General features: G+C 30.8%; 4 protein-coding genes across 4 annotated transcripts; 1 reads left to right on the top strand and 3 right to left on the bottom strand.

The window, feature by feature from the left end:
• Positions 1-725: 725 nt before the first annotated feature.
• Positions 726-3,445, bottom strand: LOC127253753 (calcium uniporter protein 5, mitochondrial-like). Its single transcript, XM_051278509.1, has 2 exons — positions 2,788-3,445; positions 726-1,414 (listed from the first exon to the last, which is right to left on the bottom strand). Exons 1-2 carry the CDS (start codon positions 3,166-3,168, stop codon positions 935-937), a joined length of 861 nt encoding a protein of 286 aa, XP_051134466.1. The 5' UTR covers positions 3,169-3,445; the 3' UTR covers positions 726-934.
• Positions 3,446-5,523: 2,078 nt separating this feature from the next.
• On the bottom strand, positions 5,524-8,944 carry LOC127253731 (uncharacterized). Its single transcript, XM_051278463.1, has 8 exons — positions 8,520-8,944; positions 8,333-8,421; positions 6,720-6,855; positions 6,561-6,635; positions 6,350-6,471; positions 6,185-6,260; positions 5,954-6,013; positions 5,524-5,860 (listed from the first exon to the last, which is right to left on the bottom strand). The coding sequence occupies exons 1-8, from the start codon at positions 8,613-8,615 to the stop codon at positions 5,723-5,725; spliced, it is 792 nt and encodes a 263-aa protein (XP_051134420.1). The 5' UTR covers positions 8,616-8,944; the 3' UTR covers positions 5,524-5,722.
• Positions 8,945-15,901: 6,957 nt separating this feature from the next.
• Positions 15,902-20,771, top strand: LOC127253658 (ubiquitin carboxyl-terminal hydrolase 2). The gene is made up of 6 exons (XM_051278345.1): positions 15,902-16,025; positions 16,315-16,365; positions 18,209-18,255; positions 19,398-19,444; positions 19,535-19,637; positions 19,708-20,771. The coding sequence occupies exons 2-6, from the start codon at positions 16,335-16,337 to the stop codon at positions 20,479-20,481; spliced, it is 1,002 nt and encodes a 333-aa protein (XP_051134302.1). The 5' UTR covers positions 15,902-16,025; positions 16,315-16,334; the 3' UTR covers positions 20,482-20,771.
• LOC127253659 (CBS domain-containing protein CBSX3, mitochondrial-like) lies at positions 20,686-23,508 on the bottom strand. The gene is made up of 6 exons (XM_051278346.1): positions 23,353-23,508; positions 21,969-22,237; positions 21,673-21,754; positions 21,241-21,314; positions 21,098-21,158; positions 20,686-21,010 (listed from the first exon to the last, which is right to left on the bottom strand). Exons 2-6 carry the CDS (start codon positions 22,230-22,232, stop codon positions 20,868-20,870), a joined length of 624 nt encoding a protein of 207 aa, XP_051134303.1. The 5' UTR covers positions 22,233-22,237; positions 23,353-23,508; the 3' UTR covers positions 20,686-20,867.
• Positions 23,509-27,659: the final 4,151 nt, after the last annotated feature.

The following is a 27,659-nucleotide window of genomic DNA, read 5'->3' as shown; positions in this document are numbered from 1 at the left end:
ACTTCCAAAATTTGTGAAAGAATATTAGGTTCTTATAAACCCGTTTTTGTGAATTAATAAAATGGCGCACATCAAAACTGTCCTTGGTAAACATGCTTCGAAAGAAATGCAACGAGACAATGTGATGCTTCGGAAGCGCTTGGTAAACATTAGATGAGGAGTTGCGAGCACATTTCGTCGCCGGATTTGGGGATTTCATGTCTCTAAAGGTGAATGAGGAAGAAAATAGGATATTTTTCTTTTGGGCATAGATCAGCTGCTATACAGGTAATTAGTATATATTCATATATAGGTCAATATATTTATAATACAGTAAATATTATATTATAACTTTAACATATGTTGTATTATGTGTATATATACGCCCATTATGTACATAATATATGTTGATCCGATTAAATCAGTATCACGTTGACTTTGCCGGATCAGCACATGATTCACAACTTTTTTTTTTTCATATAAAGAAAAAGAAAACTTTAGAGTGTATTCTTTTGGGAGATTTCCCACAATTATTTCTACTATTCATTATGTTTTTCCTTAAAATATTAAATTAATTTTTTATTTTTTATTTTTTTATACTATATTAAAAATAAATTTTACAAACATCACGTCACAATCTATTTATATTATATCATACAACTATTCCAATTCAATTTTTTTTACTCTTTAAATTTCAAACTAAAAATCCAAACCTCAAACAAGCACAACGCTAAGAGAGAAGAGTCGAAAAATGCAACTCAGGGGTCTTTGTTGTATATGCTCTCACATTACTAAAACTATATTACGACATATTTCTTTCCTAATTCCTTTTGACACAATGGAAATGAATTTCACTAGGCTGCAAAATGTGTTCAAAATCTAACATTCCAAGCATCCAATGAATAGTAGATAATTGAACTTATTATACCATCTATATATATATATATATATATAATCAATGGCCATGGAGAAGATCCTCGGGGTCGACTTCGACCCCTATCCTTCGCTTAAGCGAAGCCGTAGATTCCGGATGTTTATACTTCTTTTGAAGCTCGACAAACCTACCAACATCAAATTTTTGGCGTTTAATGAGCTTCCTTTGGCGGGAAATGAAAAGGCGCTTTAGTAGGTCTTGATAGGTCGGGTCTTGAGCCGTGAACAAGAAGTAGGCGTAGCCTACGACTATTCCGGCGGTGGTGGTGAAGAAGGCGATGGGCTCCATCACGTCCCACGAGAATTCCCAAAATGTTAGGCGAAAGAATAGCCCGACGTGCACCATGGATAGCCCGAGCCCGGCCCATAGTATGCGGCGCACTTGCTTGTGCGCTTGCAAGTCGATCTCGTCTTTCTTCTCTTGTAGCTTTCTAAGCTCACTCTGGCGAGGATCGTCCGGGAGGAGCGCTAAAGGCACGGCCCGCCTTACTAGATCCACCACCTGTCGTGTATAGTTGAAAATTTTAGTCTTTTTTTTTTTTTTTTTTTTTTAAGGAATGGATTTTGATTTGAGAATAGTAAAATTTTGAAATAAAAATAATTACTGATGTGATGTTATGCAATCGAATGCATCATGTAATCTTTTGAACGAAATATGTATATTTTTTGTTTATTAAATGGAGGAAAAAAGTTATTTGATAGGTTTCGAAAGTAAATAATATTGTAAATCTCTCATTATAATTATTTTTCATATATGATGTGTCATTTCAAGTGTGAGAATATATATATATGGGGATTGAGTTTTTGAGTTTATAGTAATTATTTTTGAGTTTTTACTTATTTATTTTTTATGTTGTATAAAAGTAATTTTTTAATATAATAATTAGCATAGAAAATGAATAATAGATGCAATATTTTTAAGATATATAAATAATTTTTTAATATAATAATTAGCATAGAAAATGAATAATAGGTGCAATATTTTTAAGAAAAAATAAAAAGTATGTTCACGTTGTTTATTTTATATTAAATTGTTACTTTTTTATAAATAAATAAAATATATAGGGTTTGTTTATTATTATAAATATTATTTTTCAATGTATATTTTATTATTTCATAAAAATTAATATTCAATATAAAATATTCAATCTCACTCGCTATTTATAAATACTGTAGAATATATATTATATTACTATGTTATATTTATATTTTTTTAATAATATTTATAGCGAATTATCTCATTGAAAAATTTTAAACAATTATTTTTTATATTATCTTGTATTCAAATAAATAAAAAAATCAAATCAAATTAAAACAATAAAGAAACAAACCCTACATTGTGTGAGTTGTATAGATTGTGTTTTTATAGTAATATTAATCAAAAAAATGTGTCAAAAATTTTTGTTGGTCCTATTTTAAAATACAGAAAAATAATAAATTAAAAGCATTTCAATTAGAGGTGTTTTGATATCTTAAATTATTTTGAGAATAATAAAAAAATTACTTCCACTTTTTTATTTTTGTCATGTTCTACTATTTTGTCATTTTTTCTTTTTTTATTAAAATTATCGTGTGGACATGATATGCTTTTGATTTTAATTTTAATTTAAATAGTATTTAATTTAAAATTTATATTTTTATTGATATGAATCGGTTCATTTAAAATCATATTTTGAGTTGGGATTTGAATAGTAAAAATTTTAAATTTGATATTGATATAATGTTTTGAATGTAAAATTGATTTTCAGTATAATATAAAAAATGAAAAATAAGTATTTGGGAAAAAAATGGAATCCCAAACAAACACACCCTTGCAAAGGAAATCTAAAATACGATAATTAAATAATACTAATATGTATATATGTGATAACCAACCTTATCGGGATGGAGATAGACTTTCTCCCGGAAAAGCATGACGACGCCGGCGTCGTCGAGGACTCTGGCGAAGGCGGCGGCCTCATCGGAGGAGCGGGCGACGCCGCTGCTCTGGCAGGTCTGCAGAAGCTCGGCGTAGGGAATGACCTCTTTGCCCTCCATTCTCAGCCTCTCCTTCAGCGCCTCCACATTCTCCAGTCTCAGCAGGTTCTTCGCCTCCGCGTGGCTCAGCCGGTCGCCGCCGGTTCCAATTTCATCCGATCCGCACGAGTAGGGCCGGGCCAAGTGCAGCCGGCCGGCCGGTTTGAGGAGATCCGGCCTGGGCCGGCCGGCGGTTACCGCCCGTTTGAGAAGATGAGCAACGGCGGGAGATCTCCACATATTGCAGGAGGTTAATTGGTAAGGACAACGACGATGACGACGACAATATAACGAGTCATCGAACGGAGAAATTGAAATTGAAATTGAGGAGGAAAGAAAAAGGGTATGGTTTGTGGATGTGAAGAGCGGTTCTAAGGGGAGAGAAGCTTTAGGGATTCGCGTTGTGCTTCGACAAATGGCGTTCTTTCCTCGGCGCTCATGCTATAACGTAGTGCCCTTGTTTGGATGGCTTTGGAATTATTTTTAGTTTATTAGTCTCCTCTCTCCCTTATTTATCTATTTTTATTTATGTATTCGTTTGTTTTTTCAAGAAATTTTAAAAATATTAATATTATATTGAAGTGGACTACGAATAAAGTATAAAAAACTAAAATAACTAGGGTATTTTTAAGGGTGTGTTTGTTTGAAGGATTTTGGTGAACTTCTACTATTCATCCTATTTTTTTCCCCAAAAAATATCAAATCAAACACCTATTTTTCATTTTTTATACTATACTAAAAATCAATTTTACATTCAAAATATCACATCAATACTTATTTATATCACATCATACAACTATTCAAATTCAAAATTTTTACTATTCAAATCCCAACTCAAAATCCAAACCCCAAACAAACACACCCTTAGTAGAAAGTTCAATTAATAAAAAAAAAATTGATACTTGGACGGACCAAAATAAATAAATTGTTAAGTGACTGACGATTATTATTATCTTTCCATTCACGAAATAGAAAAAGTAAAAAAACAGTGGAAGGTTTTTTTGAAAATTTAATTAAAAATAAAAAAAATGATCATAATGTAATAAAATAAATGGTATTTAATTATTTATTATAAATATGTGTTAAATAAAGGGTAAAAATTAAATATCAAACTTTTTTTACTTTTCCAAATATAGTAATATGGTAAAATTTTAAGGGACCGAAAAAAAGAAACAAAAGTAAGAATAAATTTGGCTGAAGAAATATTATTTTGTTGTATAACTTTATTATTAATGTCATATAACTTTAGAAAAATATACTAGTAAAAAATATATATTAATATGATATTTTAAATGTAAAATTAAATTGTGTATAATATAAAATAAAATAAAATATATATTTTATATTTTTCTAAAAAAATAATGAATAGTAAAAATAAAAAATAAAACTCCACATATACACACAAAATCACATTTCACCACTATTTCGATCAAATATAAAACTAAACACAAAGAACAATGGGTTTGTTTGTTTAATGTTTTGATTTGAGATATATTTTTTAATAAATAAAAGATTATGTAAATAATATAAAAAATAATATTTTAGATTAAATATTAATTTTTTGTGAAACGATAAAATATACTACGGGTGTGTTCGTTTGTAGAATTTCAACAAAATTCTACTATTCATCCAATTTTTTCCCCCAAAAACATCAAATCAAACACCTATTTTTCATTTTTTATATTATACTAAAAATTAATTTTATATTCAAAACATCACATCAACACCTATTTATATCACATCATACAACTATTCAAATTCAAAATTTTTACTATTCAAATCCCAACTCAAAATCCAAACCCCCAAACAAACACACCCTACATAATTATATATTTTTTATGTTACTGTCATTTAATATGATGGTTTATAAAAATATATATTATAATTTTTTTATTAAGAACAGGGGTTAAAATATTTTATTAAAAAAATAATAATTATTAAATAACTCATTTCAACTATCTAAATAATTTATATTATCTAAATTTTCGTATCCACACAAAAGGTTTCATAAATACATATTTATATGCATAGTATTAACATAATGTGAATATGATACTGTAGAGACAAATAAAAGCAAACACTCTTTTGCAAAACTTTGATATTCCCTTTCATTGAATCAATTTATTCATTTTTCCATTTAAACCGGTCCGAAAACAATTCATTTTAAATAATTGTATTTCTCATATAATTTAAAAATAAAAAATTACATTTGAAGTATTATTACAAAAATATTTTTAAAATTTTAAACATCTCGTTATTCATTCACCGTCAATTATATCAGGGCATCAATCCTATATTGATTCTGTCAAATCAGTATAGAATCCATAACCATTATATTACATTTATATATATAATACTAATATTTCAAAGTTCATATAGAAAAAAATAAAGCAGTAAATACATACCAAGGAGTATATACTTTCCGATAAGAAATGGCCTAATGGTATGAAGAGTAGACAGTGATCATGAGGTCACAGATTCAAACTCTCAATACCTCCAGGTCACCTGCCACACATCATTTGCCTAGTGTGACTTACCTGTCGGGTCCGACAAGTTTGCAGAGTATTAAATTCAGTAGAAAGTTTACCCAGTGCGCACTTTCGGATAACGACAACAGATTCCCGAAAAAAAATAATAATTTGAAAATAATCTCAAAGTGGCGAGAGTACAATGAATTGGAATGTGAATGAACAATATACGTGACAAAGATGAAGAAGCCAAATATGATCCACAAATATTAGCAAAGCATTCATTCATTTGCACTTTGAATGTCCTAATCCAATCCATTCAAATTCTACATGCTGTGCCTCGCCTTGCTCAACGTTTTCACCATCCCTCTGGCTATTTTCCAGAACCAGAAAACGTTCATCGCCGCCATCGCCGGCGGCACCACCAGCAAGCTGTAGAACCCCAATGGATACACTAACTTCACCTGCATCCATACATATACATACATACATACAATCTCATCAATAAGTCGATTCAGCCGATCTATTTTGGGATCGAACATACCGGCTCCACTCACCTGATCAAAATACACAAACATGTGGTAGAAGAAGAACACGAACAAGATGATCCGAGCAGCCTGCCAAGCCAAGTATTACGTCTCCGTTTAGACAGAAAATTTTAGAGTTTTTACAAAAATTTAAAAATGGTAGAAGAATCGAGTATTTGAGCCTAAAGATGTCAATCTTTCGAGCAACTTGGTCCCGACAATAGTTCTATGAGAAATTTATAAGAATTTTTTGATCCATACCAACCACCCGAAGAACAGAGCCACGCCGTTGTAAATGTAAGTCTTGGAGCTTTTACGGCCAGAGATGTCGAGGTACCTAGACAAGTCGAGTGAAACAAGTTTTATCCATATCTTAAATTTGTCGAAAAAGGAAAATGATCGCGTAATTGAAATTGCAGAATGTACCATCTCAGATTAACCAGCGGCGTCGTGCTTTCAGTGAAGAGCACCAGTAGTATATAAAATTGTGCTTGGCCGCTGATGAGGGACTGAATGATCGCGCACAGCGACAGCACGTGATGTATGACCTAAACCAAAATCGATGAACTAAGTAAAAATCATCGCACAATTTTTTTGGTGCATTGAATACACAAAAAGGGGCGACGAGGATACTCACATACTCAACACCACCTAAGGCCGGATAATGGTAGAATATCATCGCCAGGTCCGACAAGAAGTACCCAATCGAAACCTGCATTACTCATTCAAAGCATAAAATAAATGTCATAATTGCGATTGGGTTAGGATTAGAACATTTTTCAGCATGGTAACATACTCCCAATAAGGTGTCAGACAGTGGCGAAGTTCGATTGATAATGAGTTCATCGTCTGCCTGACTGAAGAGGTCTGAAAGGAAGAGGAGATACAGTGAACCAGTAGCTGCAACAATGGCATGAAAGGTCGAGAAACCCCTGAAAACAAAAATGTACGTGATTTCAGTCCCTCCGTAACTATGAACACTAGCAAACGAAGAACAAAAATGCACAAAAAACAGCAGGAATTAAGCGAACTTTACGTGACAATCTTGAACTAAAAGTGAAACAAGATATAATTTAATCATAGAATTTTAGAAAGACTCTTAAACCTATAAAGACTTGATGCAAGAACAGGAATCAGTACAAAAGATTTACATGGAAAACCTTTTCGGGGAAGTCTGAGGGAGCAGTAGAACAAATTGAACTATCAAGAATTGAAGGAATACACAAAATACAAATATAGTTCTCACTTATAAAATCCGTAAATCCCATTTGTTTGGGATGATTTGCACTACACATGGCCTAAAGATTCATTTGTCTCGTTTGGCGATACAAAAGATTTCAAATCCACCCCCTTTTTAACATTTCAAATGCTCTTTAAAACTTTATTGTTTCAAATACTTCATAATACCAAACAACATATTTAAATTCGTAGTTAAACTATATTCATTTAAAATTCGCCTTCAAATCCAAACTCATCGAACTAAATAGGATCTAAAAGAATTGGACTAAAATTCTAAAACAAATATCCTAAAAAAGAAAAATAAAATTGAATCATAATGAAATTTAGATCCAAACTTTTCAAAAGCCGGTATGAGTTATCCGAAGTTGCCTTCCAAAAGGACTCGCTATGGCGAATATACAAGTTGGGGACTTCCCACCTCAACCCCCGCTCGACTGTTGAAAAAAATAAAAGGGACTCGCTATAGCAAATGGTAAGCAAAGACATGTATTAGATTATGTAAATGACCGTCTCATCTAAAAGGTTAAACTATTAGGATACGCATCATTTTTTTTATTTATCTACAAATGAGAGTCAACCAACAACATTCTTTGACAAATATGTAAATCTAGTTCGCTAGTGAAGTATTGCACTAGCTCCCTCGCCTAGATCTTCAAATAACTCGCGAGAACTTGACAATAATTAGTAGACGACTAGACTAGCTAACTATTATAAACTCTAGACTAAGACTTCCTCCATGAGGAACTCATTAAACTTTGAACTCATTGGCAAGCGACAAACTTTTTTCATCAAATTCAACGATGAAAAATGACGAAAACTTTATACCAAGGACTACAAATCAAACGAAATAATTATACAGAAGATAATGTGGAGAAGATAATGCATTTAAAGATATTATCGAATATATAAACATAACAATAAACACACAAAAAGATCATTCCCTGTAATACTTTGATACTTTCACATACCCACGACAAAAACACCTAAAACTATTATATCTAGGCCACGGATATGAACACTACAATGTTGGAAGAGTTTAATCATAACAAGTTCTAATTTCAATTTCACCAAAAACAGTTTTAATAGCAACAAATGTGTAAACAAACTTCTAATAAATTTCGAATTCTCGAAAAAAGAACAATATCATAACAACAATCCAATCCAATCCACCTGTTGTTCCATTCCAGCTTCTCCTTGCGGTTTAGTTTTCTGTAAGCCTTGATGAACGATGAACTTATAACATCTGTGAAATCATACACCTCCAAAAAAAAAAAAAAAAAAAAAAAAAGAATAATCTCAGAAGAACAGTTATGATCAAAATCGAAACAACCAGCAACGAAAAATCCATTACACTCACAATTTTGCACATCAATACGCCGGCGGAAATGGCGGAGAGCCACCGGAGCCCTTTCGTTCGAGCAGCTGCATCAGACATCAACCCTACAAAACCCATCCCTCTCCAAAATCCCCAGCAAAACTAAGGCCACAAAAAAACAATGGATAATGACGAACTGCAGTCAAATAGGAAGACGATAAAACTATACATTAGTACACGTCGCCATTTCCAAGCACAAATGAGGGACTGAACTGACAGACGACGAGGAAGAAGGGGAAATGGCGATGTGTGACCGTACAGGCATATAGGCGAAGCAAAAAGGGGGTTTAAGAAGAGATCCTGCGGCCCCAAAAAGGGAGGTGAGTAGATGAACGCATTCAATTCTGAAAATCGACAGCGAGTGGCGTGGTGATTGCCCAATGGATTTTTTTTTCTTTGGATTAAAAATGGCGGATGGATTTTTTTATTATTGTTTTAAATTGAGATTTGACTTGGGTCTCGAGATTGGACGAATTTGGAAAGGCAATCGGGGTGGGGGCCCTGCTGTGATTTTTTTTTTTTTCTTTTGAGAATTTTTGATAGGTTCAAAAGACAATTGTAAGAAATGATGCAAAGTAGATTCGAGAAAATGTGGGGTTTATATGGAGGGCGGGACGCCATAGCTGGATTTGAAGCTGACACTGAAGAGTGAAGAAGGCAAATCAGGAATTTAAATTTGAGAAAGGAAGGAGATGAGGGAATCTTCACGATAGTTAGGGATTAGCAAAATATTGAAAATTGGAAATTTTGAACTGAATCAAGACTTTAAAATTTGATTCAAATTTCTCAAATTGATTCAAAATGAATATTTGATAAATTTTATATTTTGAGATAAAGTCCGATTGGTATAATTAAAATTTGAACTCATTCGAAAAATTCAAATATAATATTAATATATTTGTTTATATATATATATTCTTAAAATATTTATTTAAATATAAACAAAAACTCAAGATTATTAATTATATTTTAATATATTTAATTTTTATATATTATATATATTTAATACTTTTTCGTAATTCAAATTTATTTTTACTTTTTCTTTTTTCATCCAAATTTATTCTCGTTTCATTTTTTAATAAAAAAATACTACTTTTTTTTTAAAAAAAATAAAAATTTCTATTTTTACATATTTTTCTTAAAATATGTGTCCGATCAAATGAACACACAATTGGATAACGGAGGGAGTATTATAAAATAATTATAAAATATTAATTAAATTTTAAAAATAAAACAAAAATATAATTTTGGATTATTTCAAAAAAAAAAATTATTTGATTGAAATTTTTTAGTTTGAATTTCGAATTTTTATTATTTTAACTCGATTCAGATTGATTTTTTCAAAAACAAATTTTCAAATCAATTCAAACAAAATTTAGACCGAAGGAATGTTTACTCTAACCATAGTCAGCCTTTGCTCTCTCCACTATATAGGAGAGATTACAACGGTATTTATATGTATACGTGTTGACACGAATTCAACATGATAATAAACGGGTTGGGGTTAGAGTTGAGACTCTCAATTCGAATCCGACACGACAATCCAATTATAATACTCCCTCCGTCCCACTTCTCATGTCCACCTTTCCATTTCCGTTCGTCCACTTGTTTTGTCACTTTTTTTTTTTGGAAAATAATTATACACTTTAATCTTATTTTTTAAAATTTAATTTTTAATTTTTTAAATTTTAATTATACTAATTAATTATTTTAATCTTAATCTATAATTATTTTTATTATACAATAATTATTTTCACTAATATATTTTTAATTATTTACTAATTATACCCTTCTTAAATTCCCGTATCTACAGTAACGTGGTCAAATTATCCGGGACGGAGGGAGTATATTAATATTGATTAATATATTTATTATATATGTAAAATAATCATAATTTAACAACACGAGAAAAAATAATTTAATTTGAATAAAGAATTTCGACTTAATTATGTATACAAGTCAATCCGAACCCGACACGATAATAAACGGGTCAACACGAACCTGACATGATAATAAACGCATCGAGTTAGAATTGAATAATTTAATCCATTTAAAAGATTCAACCTGACACAAATCCACTCATTGTTAACTCTAGTTCCAAGTCAAATTATCATGTGGCCGGCTCGGACCGACCTTTTTAACCCGGTGTAAGATTGGATTAGTTAAAAAATATATCTATTGCTTTCATGTTTCATAAGGTTCAACATTTTGATTCCAATATTAAAATTTAAATAAGTAAAAATTAAATAATATAACAAGAGGAAATATATATATATATTTTTATTAAATTATTAATAAAATAAATTGTAATTAATTATTTTTTATCTTAAAAATATGATAAAATATATGAAACAGATAAAAAAAAAAAAAAAAAAAAAAAAAAAAAAAAAAAAAAAAAAAAATATTAGAAGATATGTGGCCCATCTTAGCCCAAAATCGCTTCCAATTGGTTTGGACCAGTTTAGCACATGAAAAAAATAATTATTACATAATATACAATAAATGCGTTATAAATGACTATAAATATATTACATGACTATATAAGCATTAATTGACATTAAATACATTAATGATAAATAGTACTCCCTCCGTCCAATCAAGGTGCAACAAGGTGGATAGTATTAATTAGGATAATTTAGAAATTAGGTGATGTGATGAAGAGAAAAATATATATTTTATTTTTTTATTTGGATAATGTCGGGAGATAAAGTGTGGGGTAAAAATTAAGTATAATTAATTATTTCATATTTTGGAAATATTGCAGAGTGTTTGAGACATACCAAAAAGAAAATAATGCAGGGTGTTTGAGACGGATGAAGTACTCTATAAAATAAATACTTTAACTTACAATAAATATGTATAGGCTAGATTGACAGGGATTGTTATACTATTGAGTTACGAGCCGACTTACCTTAGACATATTTTCTATAGTACGATCGAACCTGCCCATTATATTAAAATTTTCAAACGAATTCGGATTAAAATTAGAGGTGATAAACGGATCCGGTCGGGTCAAATTCAGGGTCAGATCAGCTTTAAACGGATTAAAAAAACCCTTGACCTGCACCCCTCTTGTAGCATTTGATGCCTATCTCGGTTCGCTTAGCGAAGTGATCCATTTAATTAAATGCGTTAATATTTGTAACTTTAATTCGATCTTTTATTAATCAGGTCAATCTGAATCTGACATGTATTACGTTTAAGCCTAAAGTTTTTATATTTTAATTTAAAATTACAATTTCTACTAACAAAATTTCCAAATGCATAATATATATACATATTAAAGCAAAAAAAAATTTATTTATATCATGAAACCAATATCCAAAAATCGAATTAACAAACACTATGTAATAGTACATAACACAATCTTTTTTTTTCTATAGTTTATTTTTATAAAAGTGGCCATAAATATTGAATTGTATTCATAAAATTTTAAAAATATATTTAAATTTAAAATAATATTAATTAAACAGGTTATTTTCAGATCGAAAATATAGATCTTGACCTGACCCATTTAATTAAATGGGTTAAACGGATTTGACCCAATTATTAATTGGGTCAAAAAACTCAACCCAAACTCAATTATTTCAGGTTAAGTTCGGATCAGATTATCAGGTTTGGTTAATTTTTGTCAACCCTGATTAAAATAGGTCGAAATCAAACGATTCTTGACAATTTGAGTTCTAAATCACCAACAAATGAACATATATCATGCAGTTTCAGTTAATACAATAATTGCTGTCGTAAAAGAGAATGGTATAGTCCTCTAATTGGAGATTAACTAAGGCTGTGTTTATTTATGGGTGTTTTCGGAAAAATTGAGTTTGAGTTTGATTTTTATTTAAATTTTAAGATAAGTTTGAATTTATGTGTTTATATTATGTGTAGGTTTAGCTTGAGTTCGAAGAGTTTTGATAGTATTGATTTGATGGATAATAAATATAAAAATATAAAATGTGTATTAAATTTAAAAAGTAATAATAGTATAATTTGATTATGAGTTTATGTTATACCTCCATATATATTTTTAAAATTTTATATATTTATATTAAAAAAAATATTATTTTCTACAAAATAACGTATATATTGTATATATTATATTAAATAATAATAATTATAATTATCAGATTATTATTTTTTTATTAGTATAATTTTATATATATTAAATAAAATAAAATAAAAAACTGCACGTATTGCCGCGCTGTCGGCTGGAGAGAGACAAAGGTGATTTGGCGGGATTTTTATTGTGCACCGTAAAATCCAAAATCCCCCCAAATCACATTGGGTAAACCTACCCTAATCTATTTTTTATAAAAATAAGAGTTACAAATATGATCCACGTTATCCAAAAAAAAAAAAAAAAAGTTACAAATATAATTTTTTATTTAAATAAATTAAAATTATATATTCAAAACAGCTCTATAATTTTTTTTTTCTTTTCTGTTTTACTCCTTCATAGAAACAAATTGATGATGATAGTAATTAACACAAGTAAATCTTGTGATTGATATTTCTAGTAATGGTGTGATAGAGTAAAAAATTTTGGGTTATCACTTTTTCAAAAAGTAATTGTTGTTTTAAGAGTTTTTTGTTTGTTAGATTTTTTTTTCAAGAATTTACCTAAGATCACATAATGCTAATGATGTGGCAAGGCTACTGCATATTGACCATAAATCTAGAAATATTAGATAGTCTAAATTACATGCATTGACAGTGAAAAAATTATTTAAAAAACGTTCATCGGATAATATATACGACGTTCGAGGAAATCGACAATTATTTTGAAAGTTGTAGTTGATAATAACTCTTTAAATATGGTATGTCTATTTTGGTTTGTTGAGGGCAAATAATGATACCAATATATTTCAGTTATCAAATTTGTTTTTCAATCTTCCACAAAGTATTGTTTCATCTTCAAATTATGTTATTCACAAATAAAATAATATGACATGAGATATTATTATATACGAGATTCGAGAAAATTAGCAATTATCTTGAAAGTTGTGGCTGATTATGACTCTTTCAATATTGTATGTCTATTTTGGCTTGTTGGAGGCAAATAATGATACCAATATGTTTCGATCATCAAATTTACTTTTAGGTAAACTGTTTTTTTAGTCCTGTAATTGGATTTCCTTATCATTTTAGTCCTGTAAGTGGAGTCTGTCGCAAATTAGTCCCATAAGTGAAAAATTTTCGTTGTTTTAATCCTCCGGCGCCGGACATGCCCGTGTGGCTCGCCGGAGGTGACGTGTCCGCCAGGTGTCGCTGACCTGGCGGACACGTGGATTTTTTTTTTTTTTTTTTTCATTTTTTAAATTATTTTTAAAATTTATTTCTAATTTATTTTAAATTTTGTTTGTATTTTTTAAAATTTTTTTTATAGGGTCCAATTAAAAAAATAAAAAAAATGAAAAAAATAAATAAATCCACGTGTCCGCCCGGTGTTGCTGACTTGGCGGACACGTCACCTCCGGCAATCCACGCGGGCGTCTCCGATGCCGGAGGACTAAAACAGCGAAAATTTTTCACTTATGAGACTAGTTTGCGACAGACTTCACTTACCGGACTAAAATGATAAAGGGGTCCAGTTACGGGACTAAAAAAAACAGTTTACTTTTTATTTTTCAATCTTCCGCAAGGTATTGCTTCATCTCCAAATTATGCTATTCACAAAAAAAATAATATGAAATGAGATATTATTATATAGGACGTTTGAGGAAATCGACAGTTATCTTCATCGATCTTATCATACTATCGCAATCGGAGGGTTTATGTATAAATAATAGAATTTTATTATTATTAAATTATTAATTTGTGTATTTTTTTTTTTGTATCTGATACATATAATAAATAATACAGTAATTGATTTTTTATTATATTTTTGTAATTTGAATTTATAATTTTATTCTCTGTACCAAATGTATTTAATATTTTTGTAAAAAAAAAGATTCTCTAAATTTATAATGTATAAGCGATCTCAGTAGATTGTATTATCAATATGATCTTTTTAAAAATATAATTACATTGAGAGTTCGATGATAACGAAAATATCCTAATGTGATTTAAATATATGATAAAATAAATAAATAAATAAATTCCCACAATGTTCATAAGTAGTATTATAATATTCACGGAGGCCTCTTCTATAATAGACTTTGTATTTGTTCTTGAAAAATTGAAGTGTTTAGATTCTTTTTTATTTTTAAAATTTAAACGGTATATTCATTCAATATTTTTCAATAGAATAAATTTTCTTAAATATTACTCCATTTCGTCAAATTTCTATTATTTTAAAGTATATTTGGACAATTTTTTAGGTGATTATATTTTTGTTATGAATGAACAAATTTGCCCTAAAGTGTATCGTAGAGATTAGAAGTAATAAATGAATGAAAGATAAAAATATAAAATTTGTGTTTAAAAAAAGAAATAGGACAATAGTTGTTAGACGTCCAAAATAAGAAAGTAGGACATTAATTTCTGAACGGATAGAGTATTAAATATATACAAATTACAAATATATATACATTAATATAATACTCTATCCGTCCCAAAATATTTTGCCATTTTTCTCCGTCTCAAAATAATAATCTAATTTTATTTTTGGTAATTAACTCTCTATTTTTTACAAAAGTATCTTATATTTTCACAATAATTACATAAAATAAGGGCATTTAGTCATTTAAAAATACTTTTACACTCACTGTCGCTATAATACTCCCTCCGTCCTGGTCAAGATGACCCATTAGCTTAAGGACACAGTATTTTAGATAGTGTAAATTAGTAAGTTATTAATAATAAATTATGATATTATTTTATTATATTTTATATGAGTAGTGTTGTTGGCATTTTAAATATTTTTAGCATTATATATCAATAAAATATATACAATATGAATATAAATAAAATTTTATATAATACAATTTATTTATTTATAATTAACCTAAAACTAATTGTATTAAAAATAATAAATTTTAAATATAGATAAAAATATTTATTTATTGAGGAGAGATAGAAATAAAGAGGTTTTGAATGAGTCTTTATATTTTTTAAATATGTTTAATATGAATAAATTTACTAAAAATAATAAAAATAGAAAGAGGTCATCTTTCCCGGAACGGAAGGAATACTATTATTCATTGATTGTCCTATCCATCCCAAATGTTCTTTTTGATACAGAAAAAGAATATATATTATTCATTAATATAAAGTCAACAATTCAAATACAAAATATTATTTTTTATATTATCGTCCAATACAACATATAATAAAAATAAATTCATCCAATTTTTACCTATAAGCACAGCTTTTAGTTTTCACTATTAACAGAGATTTTTACCCTAAATTATGATAATAAAGGCACAAAGGGCAGTCGACGACCCGCACCATATATAATTGTGCCCGAAAGCTTCGAAGAGAGTTCTATCTCGTGTCGCTCAACTTCCGACGTTCGCCGCCGCGTGCTCCGGCTATCGAGGGTTTGAGGTATGGCCTGAACCCTTCTTTTTGCCAAAGAAAACGGTATTTCCGTGCCTTGCGAATTAAGCAAATTAAGGCACCAAGTATGAGTTTGTTGTTTTTTTTTTTTTTTTTTTTTTTTTTTTCGAGCACGATGATTTTGTTGTAAAGCTGTGGGTTTTGTGGTTCTTTTTCATCAAGGAGATTTTGAAGCAACTGCTTGTCTATTTACGTTACGGGAATTCGATTGATGGTTATTGTAAGGGCTTCACATCCGAATACCTAATTTTTTATGTTGCCGTCGTTACCTATGCAGTGATTGGATAAACTTCCATCATGTCTTGGTGCACCATCGAGTCGGATCCTGGTAAGTTTTCATATTGTATTTTTACTATGTTAAATAACAGCATTCATTAGTTTCTGGATTGAAATGGAATGGCTTATGCGCCTTGCAGAAAAATGTTTACACCTTTTTTTTTTTGTTTGTTATATGCAGCTTAGAGGATTAATTTGGGTGTTGAGCATTGTATTCTTTACTTGTATATATGACACGATAATCATGATATATTTTTTGCCTTGAATGTGTGTTGAGTTTAAAGAGGCTGTTCTTATGCATTGGAAAGCCATTCCTTTGCTTTTTTGGTGTGCCACCATCGATAGCAGGGTTTAGAGTCTGGAATAGAAGGGAGACCTGTGACATATTAGATTTTTATTTGCTTTGAGGTAGGTAGGAACTATACTCTAGATGGGGGTGAATCTTATATGTTGGTTGAAAATTGCTCGGTAATTCATTAATGGTGAGTTTGCCAGGGGGGATACTATTCTTTATGCTTGGGTGCATAAGCTGGGTTTGCTGGCTTTATTGTGATTTTCTTCATTTCATTATGGTTGCGATTGATTTATGTTTGATTATTTACTTGTTGTAAATCAATATCTCAATCTTGGCAATTTTAATATGGATGCATAAGTTATGCCCCTCCAGGTCCTCACAGAGCACTAGCATTTCCTATCCGAAGCCTTTAAACTGATGTGTTTGACTGGCTTCAAAGCCTATGCAAGTTTGTAATTCAAGCAACTAAACAATAACTGTATGATAGACACAAATCTTTAGCTGCTATTGTTGATATTCAGCGTCAACTGGAACATGGTTATTAAAACATCTAGGGCCCTGCTACTATATTGGAACTTTAGATTATGAATTGTCACTAGAATGCTGATGACATAGTTCTTGGTGCTGTTAAACCATCCGTATTAAAAAAAGAAAAAAGAAAGGGAGGAATTTGTATTGTCACTGTTTTAATTCCAGGCATTCTCTATTTTGTTCTTTCTCTTCTTACTATTTGTTCTTTCTCTTCCTACTATTTGTTCTATGGACAAGATTCCACTTTTTTAACAATGACAGTTTGAGAACTGTTTGTGCATGGCCTTTTTTTCTTTTTGTCTAAAACATTCCCAAGAAGTGAACTGCTCAGCTAAATGGGATATGTTTAGCTCCCGTAGGTGCTTAGGAAACCACTCATAACAATTACAAAAGCCCAAACTACTTGATGTGTAAAGCTATTCAAATACAAGGGCTCTTATAATACAAAGCTACAAACCATTTCAGAACATAATTCCCAAACTATGAGAACAAAATATGCTCCTTTTTCATTAATTTATGCATTTTTCCTAACTTTACTTACCCTGCGTTAACTTTCCTCATTAGTTTTTACATAAGATCAATTCCAGACTCTAGAGTCATGGATTCTCCTCATTGTGTTTCAGCACATATTTATGTTGGGCAGAAATTAACTGACTGAGGCAATATTTTGGGCACTATAGAATTAAGCTCTTATAATTACAGCTATTTTAGTTCTGTTTGGTCAATTCTACAGTACATTGTTATTTTCAAACGTGGCCGGAGAAAATATGGTGCAAAAAAAATATATTTAAAAATTAATATATCAAATGAAGGTCTTCTGAGAAAACATGAACAATTTCAGTTACTGATCGGATTGGAAGGATATATATATATATCATCATATAATGTTAATTATCCTACAATTGTTATATTTTTCAATATAATCCTCTAAACTATTTTGAGATGATCCCATCGACCAAAGTAAACATACCCTAAAGAAATTTTGAAATGTGTGGCAATATTCTATCTGGTATTTTATTTCTCAATCCATCCAAAGTTACATCATTCATGGTGGATTCTTGCACTGCAGGTGTTTTTACTGAACTTATACAACAAATGCAAGTTAAAGGGGCTCAGGTACTGTTTTGCCTGTATGAAATTGTTCTCTTCCATAATTTAGTATGCAGTCTCTTCCGTAACTAATCTTCTTGTCTCTAGTTATGGGTTCCAATAAAGAGCCTTTCTTGCTGAATCCTTCTAGTTTTGTCATTTTGCATATATTGGTGATTTGATGTGCTATTGGAGAGAAAATTAAGTGGAAAAGTAATTCTCTGACAAGAAGTTGGTTGCACTACCATCTTTAGCAGTTTAAAATTTATAAATTGCATACATGTCAAGGGTATTGATTAGTAAAAACACAGCTGTGTACTGCATGATAACTGTACCAATTTTTAGCCTTGTGATTGTATCCCTGTTATCAATTTGATTTAAGCATAAGTATTATATATGAAATTTCACAAATATAGTAATATGTTTTTATCATTTTGCAGCATCTATTAAACTTCATGTTACTGAAATTTTGGCTTATGCTATTGCTGCTGATATCCTTGTGTAACAATGATGTCTTAACTCTTGCTTTAGCTCACTGGCATATACATCCACCCCACACCCCCCTCCCCCCCCCAACCCAATTTTGGTTTCTAGGTTTCTGAAAATATAACACTGGAGATATATAGCTCGGCATTTATAAAGATGTTCATGCATGCTAGTGTCCTTGTAAAGGGTTGATTTGTCGAATGAAATAGCACCAGGTAACATATCCTATCATCAAACAGCAAGAAGTTAGAGGTGGATACACATGGAGCATGTGTATGCCATTCTGTTTTATTGGGGAATCGAACATTCATGCATCTATATTCCATCATAAATGCTACTGTTGATTCGTTAATTTACATTTGGCATTCCTGCATGGTGGCATGGTTGTTTCGGATATGCATATATAATGTCTAATTATCATTATTATACACAAATTTCTACATTACATTGAAATAAGTTTCAATGGGCCAAGGATTGGGAGAGGAGGTAATCCTATTGATGTGTCTACCGGAAATGCTGATATTCACTTGTGACATCTGTACGAGGTTTTGCTTGTTTATTTAGGTTTTCTAATTCAGGGTTACAATTTGATTGTTAAATTGTGTCTTCTGACTTCCAAATTTCCTTTATAAATTGGTTTTCCCAAGGGTCTGGTTCTTATTTTGTTCGCTGTCTTCGATCAGGTTGAGGAGCTGTATTCATTAGATCTCGAAGCTCTCGATAATTTAAGGTAAACTGATTCATCCCCACACTACAATGTTGGATTAGTGATGTCCCTTTCTCTTCATACTTCATTTTATATTCCATCGCTAATTTGCAGGCCAATATACGGGCTAATATTCCTCTTCAAATGGCGTCCTGGTGAGAAAGATGACCGTGCTGTTATAAAGGATCCAAATCCAAACTTGTTTTTCGCCAGCCAGGTTAATATCCGTACCCAAATTCATTTCTGGAATGAGAACGAGTCTGAACTGATTTTATTGTACCTCATAGGTGATAAACAATGCCTGTGCAACCCAAGCAATCTTGTCGATTCTGCTGAACAGTCCCGACCTAGATATTGGGCCAGAGTTATCAGCGCTGAAAGATTTCACCAGAAACTTCCCGCCCGAGCTTAAAGGTCTAGCCATCAACAACAGCGACGCAATCCGCACAGCGCACAACAGTTTCGCCAGACCCGAACCCTTTGTACCAGAAGAGCAACGTTCGGCTGGGAAGGACGACGATGTATATCACTTCATAAGCTATTTACCTGTCGATGGTGTCCTTTATGAACTCGATGGACTCAAGGAGGGCCCCATAAGCCTTGGGCCGTGCCCTTTCGGGCAAAGCGAGGCTGAATGGCTACGCCTAGTGCAACCAGTGATTCAAGAACGAATCGAGAGATACTCCCAAAACGAGATAAGGTTCAATCTGATGGCGGTCATCAGGAACCGAAAGGAAATCTACACGGCCGAGCTGAAAGAACTCCAGAGGAAGAGGGAGCGGATACTGCAGCAGCTTGCTGCGATGCAATCCGAGCGAATGGTTGATGCGAGTAATGTCGATGCGATGAACACAACCCTCTCGGAAATAAATGCTGGGATCGAAGCCGCCACTGAGAAGATTCTAATGGAGGAGGAGAAGTTCAAGAAATGGAGGACCGAAAATATTCGCCGCAAGCACAACTACATTCCCTTCTTGTTCAACTTTCTGAAGATGCTGGCGGAGAAGAAGCAACTCAGACCTCTCATCGAGAAGGCGAAGCAAAAAGCCGCGAAATCGTAAGTAAGTTCCCATCCATATTCTACTGAAGCGACGCTTACTTATGCCGTGATTTAAATTAGCTTTTTGAAGATACTTCCGCTATGCTGTTTTTGACTTGTCGCGCATATTTCTATATCTATTTTGAACGCTTTCGCAGAAGCTTTTTTTTTTTTTTTTGTAGATTTGTTGAATTAGAGTATCCGTTTTCATGCTGAGAATTCGAAGTTCATAAATCATATTTGCCCGATCGACAGGCAAATAATATCGGTAGAGTTGGATTTGAGTTACCATTTAATGTGCTTATTATTACAGATCTTGTCGAGTCGATAGCTAGAAACATTGCCGGCATGTTTGCATTAGTTTAAATATTTACAGAATCGGCTCGGGTGGCACGTTGTGGCCATAGCTTAGTACCCGCCCTGTATAAATGCGTTGAGGCGGTTCAGCTCGTCGCGATGCTCGCTCACAACTGCGCGAACTACGTCGCCTATGGACACCATGCCGATCATTCCACTTTCGTTGATTACGGGAATGTGCCTGATGCGGTTATCTGTCGATTACGGAGAAAGATAAAATCTTACGACAATATTTTCCTACATTTCTCGACTTACTACGTTTGTAAAGAGGAAACTATTACCCGTCATCAGTTGCATTGCCGTAAGCACCCGAGTATCCGGTGTCACCGTGATAAGCTTGTTCTGGAATCAATTTGTCGATCACAAGAGTTTAATAAATGAATCATCTGTAGCTGATGTTTCGATTAACATGAAAGATACACACCTCTTCGGTCATGATGTCCCCGACTTTTGTCGACTTTGATGATCTTCCTTGCACGATTATTTTCCGGAGGTAATCTACACGACAACGATAAGCCAAATGACACTCACGCCTAAGAACTTAGAACAACTTTAGATTATTCGAAAAAAAAATCAGGGGTTTGTTTGTTTGTGAATTTTATGATATAAATAGAGGTTGATGTGATGTTTAATATAATATAAAAAAAAAGTAATTGTTTGATATGATTTTTTGGAGGGAAAAAAAGAATAAAAACCTGTGCTACAACTCATAAAAAAACACAACCTAGATTATTCGACATCAATAAACCAAATGACAATCACGCCTAAAAACTTAGAACCACCTTAGATTATTCGAAAAAGAAACCTTAGATTCTTCGAAAGAGCGATTTGTTTGAGATACAGGGGCGCAATCTACCTCTTTCTGTGATGATTCCGGCAATAGATTTTTGCTCCCCGGGTTTGACGACCACCAGAGCTCCGACATTATGCTGTGTCATCTGCGCAAATCAATATCGTAAAAAGCCTCAAGCTAAACGGCCCAAATCGAGTTCAAATTGGGAGCAAGTCGAGAGCATTCATATATATATATATATATTGTTAGATGATGTAAATGACCGAATCACCTAAAAGCTTAAACTGTTAGGATACGTATCATTTAATTATTTATCTACAAACGAGAATCAACCAATATATATATATATATATGTATACCGATTTGACAGCTTCATAGACGGTGTCATCAGTCGTGCACCAAAGCCACGACCCATCTGCATTTTTCCCCTTGGACGCCAAAATATCCGAAATCGTGGTGCTTTCAAAGCCGTGCTCTTCCATGTGCGCGGCCGGGGTTGATGATTCTCGACGGATCAGCATAAGAGATTGGCGAGGTGAAGGCACCACCAAGCGCACGTGGCGTAGCACCGAGTTCTTCACCACGTTGCCTTGAGATAAGATCGACTGGATTCCTCCTTGCATTGTGTCTTAATTCAAACAAGATACACATATCATTAAGCTTCAAAAAATTCATCGAAACTTACATTCTTTTTATAAACCATGTTCCCAACTCGGACATCATTTTTCTGATTCAAATTGAATCATTCATGTAGCATTGTAGTAGTTGGAACATTCCCCTGACTAAAACAATCACGTCCAATATTTATTTTTTATTTAAAATATTGTACTCAGTGTATTTTTTTTATTAAAAAACGAGCAAATCTAGATATTTCTTTTTTCTTTATAAAAAAAAGGGATTACATAGTTACGAATATGTCACATTCTAGGTAGCCGAGATTGGCCTAGTTTTGAAAAGAAAATGTACAACATTCTATCCAACATAGTCATTTCCAAAAACTACTAGAATGTCCTAAGATCAACCAACACTACCATCACAAGATATGCAATAGAAAAATTATAACTGTTTACATATACTTTTCCAAGTTTTGATACTTTTCATCGACAATAACTAATTTTTTTTCAAGAAACCATAACATTTACTCTCACAAAAATTACAGCATACACTCACTTATTTACCATTTTTAATATTTTTCCAAAACTCTAAAAACCCTGTCTATGAAGTGATGATTCTGCTTCAATATTGAAGATCTTGGGACAGGGAATTTTGTCCAACAGGCTTTTTTTTTTTTATTGTACTGTAGTAACATTAATTAATTACTACTTAATAAGAAATTACACAAGGGTAAAATAAATAACAAAACCAACAGATCAGACAGCCTCAAACTCAGGTAGTTTAATTTCATCCTAAAAATTCAAAGTAGAATTAGATAAAAAAACGTATATAATTCTTGAAATCCCTAAAAGTCTTTCTTCAAGTATCAAAATCCAAACTTCACTCACAAACAAAGATAGATATATATGCCCATACATATATATATATTTAATCTCCCACAAAGCAATACACTCTTTACTTGATGGAAAAAAAAGTTGAAAATTTTGTCCTTTACACAAATTATATTATAATTAATTGGCATCAGTTTCTGGAATCAAACGCTAAAAATGGATCAATCTGCAAACAATTCAAAGATCTCTTTCCTTATTACAGAGAAGATAAAAGATTATTACAAGGGTTGCAGGTTACCAGATTCAGAGGGAAGAGAATCCCTTCTGGAAGACTCAGTTCAGTTGGGAGAGAGAGAGAGAGAAAGTAAGAGAGAGAGAGAAAGAGAGAATAATGTATGGCTTTTGCTAATCTAACCCTTATAATGGCTGAGGGAGGATAGGATAAAATAAATAAATCAAGAGGTATGTATGTCTGTATGTATATGTATGTATGTATGTCTGGTCGCGACTCTTCATTAATCATTCTTTCCTTTCTTCTTCAATCTGACAGCCCCACCGACGGCTCGGATTTTCCGTTACTAAGGTTATTAGTTATGTCTTGTCTTATAATTTTATTTAGTAATTTTATTTTATTAAATATTTTGAATTATGTTTACTTTCCCATCAGAGCATCTCTAACCATGTTCTATTTATAGTATTTCAACACCATTTTTGCTGCGATGGTGCTCCAATCCAACGCCATTTCATGCTCCAAAACGCCATTTATTTATTTTTTAATTTTTTTATTATTTAAAATTATAAATTTAATTTTTAAATTTAATTTTTATTTTTTAAATTTTATTTTAAATTATAAAAATAAAATGTTGTTTAAAATAATAGGAAAAATTGAATATTTGAAGAATAATAGTGAAAAGTTGAGTTACGATTGGAATAAAATTACTGTAGCAACTACATATTTGGAATTAAAACTGGATAAATGGAAATGATGGGCTGGCCTCAGTTGAACATAAGAATGTAAAGGTCTTTACTATGTGGGATTTCTATTTTGATTTTGAGTTGGAATTTGAATAGTAAAAATTTTGAATTGGATTAGTTGTACGATGTTATAATAAATAGGCGTTAGATATAATATTTTGAATATAAAATATGATATAAAAAATAAAAAATAAGTATTTGATTTGATGTTTTTAGAAAAAAAAAAGATTATATTTATAGATCAATTAACTTCTAATCCAACTTATTCGAATTTTAAAAATTATTTATGTTTATAGATTGATTGTAAGTATTATACTTTTAATCTTATTTAACAACTTTAAATTTATTTATTTAGGTTGATTGAGAATTATATCATTTTTAATTGATTTAATTTTAACACTATATAATATTTATAGTTTTAATAATTTATATTTTAAAAGTAAATAAATTTTGATATGATAGCATTTTCATATATATAAAATTTTATTTCCTCTTATGTATATACATAAAATCTTATATGGACAAATATATTACGAAGATGAATAAAAAGATAGTAATTTATAAATTAGTTGATATTTCAAATAATATTAAATATGCAGATAAATAATTTGTTAGCATATTATTCCTTTGTATATAATAGAAAATTAATATATATTTGTAAATCAATAGCATATCGTAGTAATGTATCTAATAAATATCATTGAATATAAATTTTAATTGTTTTTACGAATTATATTTACAATTAAAAATAATAAATTGTCAATTATGCTTTTATTTAATTTTCTAAATTTTTAATTAAATGATATAAATAAGTAACAAATTGTCAAATTTATATTTGTTTGTTTTATTTGTAGGAATCTATTTTTATTGTTCATTTAGAATAAATACTTTTTATTGGTTTGAAAGCTAACAATTTATAAAAGGTACTTTGAGTTGGGATGGAGGAAATACTGTTTATAAATTTTAACTTACAACTAAAGAAGAAATTGATATAAGTATATCGAAATATACTCCCTCTATCTGAGAAAATTATGTAACTTTGATTGGGTACGAAAAATAAGAAATAATGATATTTTAATATTATAATAAAAATGGATAAAAAAGTAAAATATGAGTATTACATGAAATTTACATAGGGATTGATAAATAGGTAATGAGGTAAATAGAAAAAGTATAACAAATTGATTATTATTCTCACCGTCTATCAAATTTACTGTTATTTTTCTTTTAATCCATATGTTAAATTTAATCAATTACTAATTTCGGCAAAAATCATTGAGTGTTCTTTCTATAATAAAACCAATTTTCCAAAAACACATTTTTTTCAAAAAATAACTGTTAAGTTACGGAAAATGGTGCCTAGGGTTTCGTTCCACTGGCCCATTAGGACAAGATGGGCCGGCAGAACTAAATTAGGTATAGCAAGGCCTGGCGGTGCAATTCGGCGAGGCTGGCATTAAGGTATGATGGGCCAATCGGTCGTTCGTTTAGGCTGAATGGTTGAAGGGCCAGGAAGCACCAACTGAATGGTTAGGGTATCTGAAGTTCGGAGAAGCGTACTCTTTGAGGTAATCTATTCAGGTTATGGGAGGTTCGGGAGATAACCACCAGGGGTAACTGGTTGGGGTATCCGAATAACGAGGAAACGCTCTCTTTGAAATAACCGATGCAGGTTATGCGAGGTTCAGGAGATAACCGCCAGGCGGTTACTCTGTAACTAGGTAACTGAATTCAACCATTCGGAACCGGTGCGGGTGAACGGATAAAAAAGAGGCCGGATGTGGAGAAAAAAGAAAAAAGACAACAAAAAATAATCCATAAAAAAGCGCATATGCTAGTTTCCTTTTAACGTTTTCTTTTATGTTTTCTATTTAGATTTCGAAATTCTGTTCTAGTAACTCTAGTGCTTAGGGATTCGTATATGATCCCAAGTCAACCCATCAAATTCAAAGGTCTATTATCGTTTCTTTTGAATTTTACTTTGTTTTTGGATTTCTCAAGCTAACAATAATATATTACACACAAATTCAATATTTCTATATTACTTACACAATTTACCTCACATTAAAAAAAAAAAAAAAAGATCACTTCAAATTATTTCACTAGACAAAGAACAACTCCAAGATCAGAAGATGTAAATTCCCACAACACATACGGGTTGTTTGTTGAAGGATCGGACTGTGAATGCACGGTGACAACAAGAACAAAAAATACATAACAATTATTAACCAATTCCCTCGTCAACGACCTACATCTGAAAAGTTCCAATCCAGACTAGATTCACTATCAAAGCAGTTGAAACATAAGGTTTCATAGATACAATTAGAGTTACAATTCTCAAGAAATCGCTCCCTATTTCTTGAAGATACCCCACTCCTAATTCTTTCTCCTCATTATCACCAATTTAATGAATTAGTGTATCTCTATTTCTATCAACAAAATACAAATTATCTCATCATTATTCAAGGAATTACATTCAGATTTTTTTATATCTAATGTCTCTCATCTCACTTCTCGATTTTAAGATCAATCTAAATCTAAAACATGATAATATTCAATCTAATAAACTCAATCAAGAATGAAATCTTTTTCTTTGCTATCTCTTCCCACCTCTACTAAGTTTTTTACAATTGAGTTTTTGCTATTCAATCACATAGGGAGCAACAATTCTATCAATCTCGATCATTTCTTCCTAACTATTTATTGGATTGATCAATTTTGGATCATGTTTTTGTTTGATTGGCTCAAGTCAATTGTGTCGCATCTGTCCATCAGTATTTGTTAGTTAATTGAATAATTTGCAAACAATATCAATCAAAACCAAATACAAATTGCAACCCATTTTTCAACAATATTTTTATTTTACTTTTTTATCTACCTTAACTAATATTATTATTATTTTTTAATATTCGTCCAAACAAATCAACATAATTTTACATGATAGATAGTGTATTTCTTTTCAATGAAGAGTTTAAAATCACATATGTACTCCCCCGTCATAAAAAAAAAAAAAAATGTTTTCATTTGACCTGGCACATGTTCTAAAAAGAATAGGTAAAAATAAAAATATTTTTTTAAAGACATAAAAAATAATAAAATTGATATTTTTTTATTAAAAAAAAACAAAAATAAATTGAATGACAAAAAAAAACAAAAAAAAAAAATTGATGAAAAAAAGTATATTATAAGAATATTAAAATAAAAAGATTCCATCATCGAGATGGACGGGGCAAGTATGGGATGATGGGGACCATCCAACTAGGTTTGTTTCTATGTTTTCATTATTACAATGAAAAAAAGTAAATAAATAAAATCAAATTTAATTGCTGAATCGAATTAAATTTTTTTATTAATCGAGTTATTTTTATTCCAGTATAAATTCTATATATTTGATATTTGTTTAGTTCGATTTGATTTCGATTTTTGACTTTTTTTTTTCAGTTAATTGAAGCGAACCCAATATATTTATATTATTATATATTAAATTTTATATTAATAATTATATTAAATTCAATTTCGAATATTTGCAATATTCTTATTTATTTGGAATTTTAGTTAATTGTTTTGTATTTTTTTTAATTTATATTCAATTTGAATTATTTGCAACTACTGCAAATATTTTTTGTTAAC

Source organism: Andrographis paniculata, unplaced genomic scaffold (genome assembly GCF_009805555.1).
Source record: "Andrographis paniculata isolate CXL003 unplaced genomic scaffold, ASM980555v1 Contig51END, whole genome shotgun sequence".
Lineage (NCBI taxonomy): Eukaryota > Viridiplantae > Streptophyta > Magnoliopsida > Lamiales > Acanthaceae > Andrographis > Andrographis paniculata.
The sequence above is the reverse complement of the archived record's forward strand: the minus strand, read 5'-3'. Positions and strand labels throughout refer to the sequence as shown.